Genomic DNA, 11,879 nt, shown 5'->3' on the forward strand with positions numbered 1-11,879 from the left:
CTTCTGATCTCTGGCATCCTTGACCTCGGCTCCGGAATTCAACTACTCTCCGCTCTCCAATCCTTACTACGGCAAGTACATTCTACGATCCTACACTCTCCTGCCCTGACCCGGCTAACCCACGACTACGAGCTGCGCAACCTGGACCCGGCTTCGCGGCCTAGGTCGGTGTTTTCACATCCCCACCTCAGCCCCGCGGTCCGGCCCTGGTTTGTGGTGAGCACCCGTGACATACGGAGCGTGAACTCCCTGTAAAAAAAATCCGGAAAATCCAAATGCCTCTAGTGTTTTATCTAGAAAGTCCCACCTTATCCTATCAAATGCTTTCTCCGCGTCTAGGCTCAGCAGAATAGCTTTCAGTTTAGACTTATAAGTCTGGTCAATAACATTAATAATTTTCCTTGTATTGTCTGACGCCTTGCGTTCGCTCACAAATCCCACCCGATTGTAGTGAATTAGTCTTGGGAATATTGGATTCAACCTGTTGGCTAAAATGTTGCAATAGATTTTCAAATCTGTGTTAAGCAGTGAGATTGGCCTGTAGCTACCACAACATAGAGGGTCCTTTCCCTCTTTAGGGATCAGACCACAATATTGTCCTTCGTCATCTGTGGAGGGATTTGTTTTCCGCAGAGAAAATCATTCAATAGATCCAACAGACAAGGCCCTAAAATTCCTATTAGACACGTCCAGGATTCCTAAAATTCCTATAACATTTTTATAGTACAGAATTGAAAAACCATCTGGGCACGCTGCCTTCGATGGTTTCAAAGAGCCGACCGCTCTCCCCAGTTCTACCTGAGTTATTTTTGCGTTTAAAATATTATGATCTTCCTCCGTCAATTTTGGGAGGGCACAATCTCTCCGATAATCCTCAATCTGGTTCAAGCCTGGGACTTTAGCATTCGGGATTGAATTATCTAGATCGTAAAGTGCCATATAAATTTTAGGAAATTCCTCTGTGATCCTTGAAGGGTTGTAGGTGACTCCTCCACTTTTTATCCTAATAACTGGAACCGAGGCCGTTGCCCTGATCCCTCTAAATTTGTTTGGTAATAGACGATCTGCCTTATCTCCCTTGTCATGATGCATCTTTTTTGTCCACTTAAGGGCCTTCTCTACATCCTCTAATTGTAACTTCCTAAGTTCCTCCCTTGCCTGGTTCAGAATTTTATATACTTTCCTCAACGGATTTTTTTTATGTGAGCTTTCTAACTTTATAAGTTTTTCCGTTAAATATATTTGTCTTTCCATTTTTATTCTCAATTCTGTATGATGCTATTGAAATCGCAACCCCTCTTTTCTTACTGGTGAAAGACAAATAAAATGCTATATGACAGCGGTGGGCGAACTGGGGGCGTGCCCCCCAGGGGGGCCCAAGACTTTTTGGGGGGGGCACCATTTACAAAGGCCCCGCGCTGAGTGTGTGAGGCCTCTGTAAACTTAATTACCAGGCTCTGCTCACGCGTCTCTTTTATAAAGCGGCATCAAAGGATGCCCATTGTCATGGAGACGTGACATCAAATGACACATCATTAGATGCAAGGGGGGGCGCGACCGAGAGGTGAGCAGGTAGGGGGGGCGCAGGGAGTTTGCGCACCGCTGCTATAGGGTGTGTCCTGCTAAAGGTGTTTGGGGGTTCATGCATATTGAAGTGCGTATTGAAGGGGGAAGAATTTTCTGAATTCTTTTAGGGCCAATCTACGTTTACCATTACTATTTAGACCCTTAACATTCAGGGACACTAATTTCAATGGGACTTGGATAGCCATTCCCGCTGTCATGTCTCTGTCTCTCATGTGAAAGTTGTGCTCTAAACAGTTTAATGGTTGTGGGGTACAAATGGGGAAAAGAAAAAAAAGCTGGGTACTTTCCCACTTTGGGAACTTGGGGAAAAACAAAAACAATAAAAACTAAATGATAAGATGAGTGTAACCAGCCACTGATTCCAGTTTTGCGCCAAGACCCTACTTAGTCTGGCCTGGCGGGCATATGGCCCAACTGGGGGCACCCTGGCGACAGGCATGCAGGTCTCCCTCCCAGTCCCCGCACCCCGCCCCCTATCACTCTCGACCTCCCAATCGGACCTATGCAGTAACTTGGTCAGAATATAGAAACTTAACAAATACAACAATTCCTATTTATTGTGCACCACATAAACATATGTAGCTTTTCCTACTCTGATACCACTATAGATGTATAGAATCTAATTAATTTCCGGTAGAGTTTGCTCTTGTCCTTTAATGGAGTGTATCGTTCTTTGTGTCTGTTACCTGGGTGCAAGTGTGGTGTTCAACCCCCCCAAAATCTCTGTCGCTTCATAGTCCTAGGGCCGAGGCCCACTGACCCAACCCCCGAGTCCCTAGTCCGCTCATTCTCCAGCTTCATCGACATATCATCTGCGACAGATCAGGACTTGGGCAGCGAGCGGCCGACCATCCAAACATAACAGGGAAACAGGGGGGAAATAGAAAAAAAGAGAACGACAGCTAGAATTCCAACGTAGATATCTTTGGGTCATCACGTGTTGCCTGACCATCAGGAAGGGATACCGCTTCGGACTCAGAGAAGCCCAGCGAGGTCTCTCCAGAGACACAGCTGGTCTTAATTCTTTCATCTCGGGGCCATCGCTCCCTCGATCGATCATTCTCCGTATTCTCAGCACAAGCTCCTCGTTGCCGGTCTGATCTACCAGATTTAAAGCTGATAGAAAAAGTGCAGATTCCTCAGGATAACGGAGCGAGATCTGTTTGCCCTTATGATTGACTACAAGACGGAACGGGAAGGCTCATCGATACTGAATTCCTTTTTCCTGAAGTATCGCTGTTACCGGGCACAGTCCCCTTCGTCGATCTATTGTCAGCCTGGACAGGTCCTGGAAAATCTGGATAGAGTCGTTTTCGAATTCAATTGAGCCTCTATTTCTGCAACCCTTTATAATCTTTTCCTTGATCGTATATTGATGGAGCCTTATGACCACATCTCTGCTTCTTTTAGGATCGTCAAATCTCGGTCCCAATGCTCTGTGAGCTCTGTCCATCATAAGTTCATTGTCTTGAAGTTGGGGATCTATCGACAGGAAGAGCGTTTTAAGATATGGCTGCATTGCTTCCGCAGACACTGACTCAGAGACATGGCGTATTCGTAGGTTCTGCCTTCGTTCTCTATTCTCAAGATCACCCATACCATCTCGCATAGCTCTAATCTCTTCGCGGAGACGCAGGACCTCATCATCCGTATTTACCTGGTTTTGTAAGACAACATCCATTTTATTTTCCAGCTCCGTGGTTCTCTTAGCCAGTGAATAAACCTCTGCCTTAAATTCTGCTACAGCTCTGTCCAGAGCTGACTGGAACACACTTGCATTTCTCTAAGTATACATTGCAGATCCTCTTTGTGATCACTGTGTCTTCCTCTGCAGTGACTCTCTCTCTCTCTCAGCAGCAGCAGCTCTCACCCTCATTCTTTTCCTGCAGCGTCCCTGTTTGCTGAGTTTCTTAGCGTTGCTCGTCTCTCCAGGGCTTCTCCTTCTGATCCAGCAGCCTGCTTCTCTAAGGCTGATGCTGTGCACTCCCATGTGCTCAAATCGGCACCATATTTATTTATTTTCCCTTTGTCAGCCGTCGCCGACTGAACACGGCCAAAACTGGAGAGATTCGGGGTCCCCGGCTTCCCGTCCTTCCTGTGGAACATCTCCACTGCTTCCCCCGCTTGCCACTGTGGTCTGTGGCTTGGGGGAAGGTACCATTCGGGGGTAATATTAAATTATAATAGCGGCGTACACGGAACTACCTTAGCAAAAGTGCATCCGCGATGACGTCATACACGCGCCACCAACAGGGGGAAATTTAAGGTTGACTTCGATTTGTTGGGCAGCCAAAGTAGGAAGGGACATGGATTCTATCTCCACCCAGCGCTTACTACTTTTGGTCTGATGCCAGTAAACTAATTGGCTCAGTTATGCAACCCTATAGTGGGACATTGGATTCATTACCGCTAGTCCCCCACAACTGGTGGATTGCTTTTAGCAGTGTTTTCAACTCTTAGCTTTTTATTATTCAAGACCGATTTTGACATCTTTTTTAAGGCCCGTATATCACTACTTTAATTAGTACAAGAAGAGTATGGAATAGATACAATATTCCGGGTAGGAGGTTCATTTTGATCAAATTCACTCCGCCTACCCAAGAGACTTGATACCCCGACCATTTTTCAAGGTCTTTTGTTAAATTTGTAATCATATGAGGGTAATTAGCTTCATAGATGGGGAGCATGCGAGAAAGGTGCCCAAATATTTAAGAGCATGGGGTTTCCACTTAAAATTACAGTTCAAGGAAATAAGTTTTATATGATATTTTTCGGTACGTTCATATTTACCGCTTGTGATTTATCTGTTGTTGAATATTTTTTACTTGTATATTATTAAACTTTTAAAACTGACCCTAAGCCCCCCATGTTTTTGTGTAGGGGTCTATGGACAACAGCCAAAATCTATCAATCTAATTGTATGACATTATCTATATCTTTATGTTTTGTAATACTCTGATATTAACCAGATTGAAACAGAGATTAATATTGAAAAGTTAATGATAATGTGCATGCATTATTACAAAATCCATAGAAATCAGTCTTACCTATTGGCCGCTAGTTTATTTGCAATGAATCCTCCAGGGATCTGGGTTACGATATATCCCCAGAAAAATGAGCCATGGATCAAGCCGACTGTTTCTGGATCCCAATTGAACTGGGCTTTCTGTAGATAAACATTTCACATTAATAAAAACTGAGAGCAGTGGGAAAGGTAGAAAGTGATGCACTGCATAATTATTAATGGTATACAACACGATTGCTTCCATTAGCCTTTGTACTAAGGACCATATTTACTAAACTGTGCTAAGCTTTAAGGTATCTTATGGGTCCATTCATTTGAGGAGCCATACGGCTTAAACTAAATATGTATCCCTTTCTCTGCCAGGGGGTCATGCATTGCATGTCTAATTGGCAACACAGCAATTAATTAACCTTAATTTCCTGGAAAACCTATTACTTCATTCCTTAATCCCTCGTATGCCAAGAGGGGCGAGCGATGCATCGCTTTAGCAATGCACTGCACTACCTTCTGACACTCAAGGGTTTAACCCCTTCAGTACTGGAAAGCCAACCAACCAATTGCTTTCCAGGCCCCTCCAGCACTGCTGGGGTTAATGTACTTGACCGCCTTCCATCCATACTTTGTCATTGGTTTCTCATCTCCAATGAGAATGAAATGTGTTGAAATGAACCACACAATTCTTCAAACTATTCAGTGAAATACAGTGTGTAAGAAGATATACAGTATAAGGTTTAGAACACGTGAATTAAAAAAACATGTAAACATTGACCTACCTCAATCTCTGGTTTTCCATCAACATAGACAGTATTGTTATTCACCATTTCCACAATGGCCACGCCAAGATTACACCTAATTCCAAAAGAAATGCAAAAGCCCAAGCCACTCATAATGGCAATGATGTACCGCTTGGGGAGGCCACAACAATAACAGTCAAATAGAGGGGGGGCGGGAGTGGGCGCTTGCATGGGCTGTCCGTCTTCATTCAGTTCTATATGGTCCTCCTCAGCATTTGTTCCATCAATTTTCCTGAAACAAAAATAAAAAAATGGCAAAATTAATTTGCTTAAACCTCCCTCAAATTATAATATGAGAGGAATTGGGCACGTTCGGGACTGATTTTATCCAGCACTGGAGGTGTTTTGTTGTAGACATTTTTTGGCAGCTAAGTGTTGTTTGATTCTAGTTTAATTTCCCAAATTTGATTCCCTGCAAAACATTTCTCCCAGCCTCAAAGGGCTAATAACGTGTTAGTAATTAGCATAACGTATTAGTAATTAGCATAACGTATTAGACATTAGCATAACGTATTAGTAATTAGCAACCTTTCTGCTAAATATCACCAGACCGTGAGCAAAACAAACGAGCTATTTCAGTAGAACATAAATATAGGGATTAGTACCAAAAATGTGTAACAAAGACTGAATCAGATTGAAACTTGGCATAGGTTTCTCCTGAGGATCAACTATTTCCTTTCTGGTGATGGCAGCATCACCTGCATACACTTTCATGTTATAGGACTGCGCTGTGTTATTAATGTGCATACAGGTGACCTCCGTTTCTGCCAATTTCTTCTTGTCTCATATGCAGATGTGAAAGTTTTTGGCGGACTTCCGGAGGATGGATGCTGAAGGCTGAAGGAAAGGGGGGAAAGGGCAGCTCTGGCACCCAGGAACAATGCATTTGTGAAGAAGATTGGTATAGAGGTGGGGACTGTCTGTAAATTCTGCTGCAGTATGTATAGTGCTGCATACACTGCAAGCATTATTTAGAGAGTGACAAACATAGATTGAGCACCGGGAATTTAAACAGAGTAAATGGTGAAATCTTGTGCACCTAAAAAGGTCTGTAGCTCATCAATATAGTATTAGTACCCCACATATGGCAGACATGCCCCAAGATAGGTAGATTGTGGAGAGATATTAAAGATCTAGTGGAGGAAACAGTAGAAATTAAACTACCAGTGGACCCTCTGGTCCTATTTCTGGCAAACACAATAGAAGGTGGTATCCCGCACCAACGCAAACTCATATCACACATACTAACGGCCGTCAGATGTTCAATTGCGGCCGCATGGAAAAAATCAACAGTCCCAGGCAGGAGAAAAGTGGGTAATAATCTAATGAATTCTATGTTAATGGGAAAACTCTCCTTGTACCTGAAACATACTAGAAATATTTTTTTATAAGGTTTGGGAACCTTTGATCCATGGATAAAGTGGGGAGCAATGTGAAATAAAGAACGCATAGGAACCAATGTAAAAACGGCATAATTGTATAAATGATGTAATATGTGTGACGTGTGGGTGACATTGAGCTACGTATTCATCCCTTCCATTTTACTTTTTGTATTTCTGCCCTCTTCCCTCAGGTACAAAACCAATACAATTTGAGTAAGAAAAAACAGTATTAGTATCATTCGCTGCTACAACTTTGACCTGTAGAGTACCTCAGGGACCAGTAATCTTTAACATCTTTATTAGTGACATTGCAAATAGTCAGGAGGGGAAGGTATGCCAGGCACAAAGATGTGCAACAAGCATGACACTCCAGGGAAGGGTAAACCACATTATTAATGATTTAGGTAGATTAGAGTAGGGGAGCGCAAACGGGGGAGGAGGGGGCGCGGCGGTAACAAAGGCCCCGTGCGTCCCTAAGGCTGTGATTATACCCGATCCGGCAGCGCGCGCGCACTCCCTCAGAGCGATGCGCACGCCCGAAACCTGCACTGTAGGCGGGAGGCATTGGGAGGGTACAGAGAGGCGTGGCCATGATGTCACGTGAGTGGTTCATCCTCAATGGCTGAACCACTCGCGTGAAGCGGCCGTGATGCGGCCATCGCCCGGGAAAATACATTTCTGAGATCTGCTCTAAAATCGCGCACTTGGCCACTGCTTTCGCATGCGCCGTCGCGAGCACTTAGTGCGCGCTCAGTGGAAAACATGTATTTGTTTTGGCGTCGTGGTGGTATAAGCACGGCCTAAGGCATTTAAATTAAATGCCAGGGTTCCAATACCTAGGCTTCCAGCAATGACCCTGCGGCATCATGTGACGCCGGAGCCAAGGGAAGAGGGGGGGGGGCACGAAGGGGGGGGAGCATGCAGGGGTGCACAGGGTGGAAAGTTTGCGCACCCCTGGATTAGAGGAATGGTGATTGGCAATTACAATCGGATTCCAAAAAGCACAAAATAATGCACTTGGGTCACAAAACTCCCAAGGCAGAATATAGGATAATGGTACTGTCATGTCTGCTACTATATAGAAAAGGGAGTCATTCTTTCAGGAGACTTAAATGTAGGCAAGAAACATAACAAAGCCACGCGGAAAGTTAGAAGGATGTTGGGTTGTATAGTTATAGGTGTTAGGGTGGAGAAGGAGGGGTGGTGATGCTACTTTATAGATCATTGGTGAGACCTCACTTAGAGTACTGTGTTCAATTCTGGAGACCATATCTCTGGAAGGACGCAAAGAAATTGGAGACTGCAAAAATAGGCTACTAAGATGGTGCATGATCTGCAGCAGGGGTGCGCAAACTGGGGGTCGCAAGAATTTCATGGGGAGGCGCCACAGCTGCAGAGGCCCCGCGCCCTTCCCCAAGGCATTTAAATTAAATGCCGGGAGAGGCGTGAGACCTCTGTTGCATCCCTTACCTGCTGCCAGCCGGGTCTTCGGCGACGCATCGCCATGGCAACGCGTGTCAGATGACGCTGCGGGGTCACGTGATGTCACATGACTTGCGGCGTCATGTGACGCCAGGTAATAGGAGAGGGGGGCGTGTACGCTGGGGCTGCGAGGCAGGGGGGCGCAGGTCAAAAACTTTGCGCACCCCTGAACTACAGCTTAGGACATATCAGGAAAAGACCACAGGACCTTAATATGTACAGAGTATAGACACAAGAGATATGATTACAACTTCAAAATACATAAAGGGTTTCAGCAAAGTACAAGGGGAAAGAATATTTCAGCGAAAGCGAAGTGCTAAGGGGTTTCCGTGAGGAAGTACTTCTTCACGGAAAGAGGGGTGGATCCATGGAATAGCCTCCCAGCAGAGGTGGTAGGGGCTAATACAGGGACGGAATTCAAATATGCTCGGTAAAGGTATACGGATATCCTAAATACAAGGGAAAGCCAGGAATCAAATAAGGTCAGAGATTTTACAGCAGATAGGAAAGGGGCAGACAAGATGGGCCACATGGTTTGTACCTGCTGTCAAATTGTATGTTACTATGCAGTACATCTATCAGGTGCTAGTACGGGTTATCACACACGTTCCATTGAGGTCAAAGGGGGGGGTTACTCCAGGAACCCGTGCGATAACCCATACTAGCACTTGATAAATGTGCAGTCTAAATCCTACAACTCTCCAAGGATTAGAGGGACAAAGCAACACAAGTTCATCCTGGGAGAGACACTAAAATGTGACTGTGGTCTAGCATTACAACAAGAGCAGGAAGCTTTGTATTGTTAGTTGAGTTGACCATAGGCACAACGCTGGCAACTACTGTATCAGCCCCACAAACACATATTACAGTATGCTGGCACGTAGAGGGGCACCGGGCAGCTACCATTCAGATATTCTATTACACATCTCTGAGTAACCTTTTGAAAGGTACTGTAGTACTGCTATTTCATTCCCAGCATGTTGGTATGTTCAGGAGAAAGTGTTAGATCAGAAGACTTATAAATGATTATATCCCAGTTTAGCAACATGCTTGTTTCAGATAATTAATCCCGGACTGCACATCATTGCACAGTGCTGCATAGTATCTGAAGCCATTCAAAAGTCACTAAGCAAGTTGCTCTGTTATTAAATACAATTTCTCAATTAATTTTCATGTCCACCAAACATATATATAAAAATATTTTTTATTTTGATAACTCCCGTGCTGTTTTTTTTTTTTTTACAATTGTAGCCACCGGCAGACTTTGCTAAATAATCCTCAGTGTTTTCAACGTGTTTAGTTTATAGTTACTTAAAGTTTCATTCGCATTAATCAAACAGTAATAGTTTTATTCTAATTAATGTGATCACCAAGTAAGAAAACCACACGCAATAAAAGTCACGTAACCAAATCTTTCTATTATAACAATATTGGTAAATGCATGACGGAAAAAAAATAAAATAAAAAAATACAGAATTGAGTGATGTTGGAAATAATTGAAAGCAGAAAAGAAACGACTCAAAACAACAACTAATTACATTTGAGAGATTTCAATCTTGTTAAACATTTTTGTTAAATAATGAAATATAGAATATTCTTCTCTAGAGTAAGAGTTGAAGTTACCTTTGCAGATTCCCCAGTGAGTCTCCAATGCTGCTTTTTACTTCGTCCTTTCCAGGGTTGAAGATTTTTTCCTTGAATGAAGTAAGCGCTTGAAAAGGCATTGTATGTTTTTGTTTTCACTCCTCCATTAATAACCATTAATTCTCACGTCCATGTTTGATCATTGAAATCTTGAAGGAATATTGTTTTCACCTCGACAAAACCTATGGATTCCTTGTGGTACAGCAAACACACACACACAACGGTCACCCACACATTTCCACTTATTAAAGTACAAACACCAGTAGACCTCCTTTTCTCACAGCAAAAGCATTATTTCACATATTGTGCCATAGATTGAATTACTTGGGGGATCCAAATTCAACGATGGTTAAAATAAGGTGAGCTAAGAATCCCATCCAGAAGAACTGATGCTTGAGCTGTGATCAAACAAGCTCTATTGAAACCAACCTTCCACAGCAATGATCTTTTTCCTGGAGGGAAGGCTGACAGCTGTACAGATCACAGGCAGTTCAAATAACTATTCAACCTGATCCTCACACTTTGAACATTGGCAACTGCCAAGCCAGGGTGTTGTTGTCTGGGGCTATACCATAAAGAGCAAGACTTCCAAACAGTACAAGTTAAGATAATAGAATTGAACAAACCAAATTTACATGGTGCAGATAATCAACTCAAGACTACAAACAGAGGGGAGTAGGGATGAAATGAAAGCACATTTTTAATGGAACAAAGGCATATTATGAAGTTCTGTTGCTGCCCAGCCAGTGCTATAGGATCCTGAAACCTGATCATGATTCTCCCAGGTTGTGATGGGTCCCTGATGCTAGAAGAGATGCTATAGCAAGTTGATGCTATAGTAACGAAGATGATACGGTCCTACCAGTTTAGTTATTAATAGCATCCCATACAAAGCAGGAGACAAAGAAACAAGTTTATTAAACATTTAAGAGCTTCTTCCCATCTCCATGACGCATGCAGGTGGTCACGGACTGAAATTCGCATGTATTATTACTGTGCCTTTTCTCTTTCCAAGAGGCACAAGTCCCACTACAGTAAATGCAGCTGATTATTGATGTGCGAAGAAATATGGCCAAATAATGAAAAACAAACAGTAGCGTACACTGCGAAACTCCTCCTACATTGCTTTAACACTGGCATGTATATTTCATCAGATTATGATTTTATTTTACATTGAAAAAAATATAGTTTATTAGATATTTCTCCTGGTCTGCGTGTATCTAAAAGAATAAGTTTGCTATAATGGAAAATAATAAGAAAGGCAGATTAGGTACAGATTGTTTTGTGCACTAATATGCTCATAGGCACAAGATATTTTAAAGTGTATAGAGACTCCAATGTTGGTGTTACTATGGAACTGGAGGGTCGGTGCTTAAAGATTAGTGAGTGCTAAAGGTTAAAGCGATTTGTGTGGCCAAAATGGTTTGGCTTCTAATGGTTATTAGACCTATATAAATGTATTTATTGTATGATTAGACCTAGTTCTAAGTGTCCATGGCCATGCATGTGTAAAAGAGCCTCTCTTGCATCCAGCCCACTATTTCCTTTCCATGTCCATAGAATGGAGGAGCTTGCAAGTGGTTTGCTTTAGAAAACACCCAGAAAGCAGAACACTTAGAGTATGTGTTAGATATATAACCCTTTTTCCAAGGGGGACTTTGCAATGTGTTGCGGTTCCTTTTGCCAACATGGGGGTTAAATGTGTGCTGAAGTATAACTGAGAACACATATCCCCCTTAGCGTGTTTGCTGCCAGATGCCTATCGTAGTCTTTGTTCTCCAAGTATCCTATCTCTTTACAGATTCAGAACTAGAAAGAAAAATAAGATAAAGACAACAATTGGCAGCAAAGGGATAAGGATAATGGTTTTTCATTTGCATCGCCCACTTCATTATAGTTAATTCATCTAATACAAAAATATGTTTGAGATCAATGTATTTTTGTCTGTACATTTAAAACACCGAA

At 42.9% G+C, this 11,879-nt stretch overlaps 1 protein-coding gene across 1 annotated transcript in view; it reads right to left on the reverse strand.

Annotated features, from left to right (window-relative positions):
• SLC17A8 (solute carrier family 17 member 8) overlaps window positions 1-10,954 on the reverse strand; it is a 38,971-nt gene extending 28,017 nt beyond the window's left edge. The window contains exons 1-3 of the mRNA XM_075600689.1: window positions 9,894-10,954; window positions 5,386-5,638; window positions 4,635-4,753 (exon numbers count right to left, since the gene is read on the reverse strand). Of these exons, the coding sequence (XP_075456804.1) occupies window positions 4,635-4,753; window positions 5,386-5,638; window positions 9,894-9,994 (473 nt within the window). The 5' untranslated portion in view covers window positions 9,995-10,954. The remainder of the gene's footprint in view (window positions 1-4,634; window positions 4,754-5,385; window positions 5,639-9,893) is intronic.
• Between the last annotated feature and the right edge of the window lie 925 nt (window positions 10,955-11,879).

The sequence above is a fragment of the Ascaphus truei genome, chromosome 5 (assembly GCF_040206685.1).
Source record: "Ascaphus truei isolate aAscTru1 chromosome 5, aAscTru1.hap1, whole genome shotgun sequence".
NCBI classification, from domain to species: Eukaryota; Metazoa; Chordata; class Amphibia; order Anura; family Ascaphidae; genus Ascaphus; species Ascaphus truei.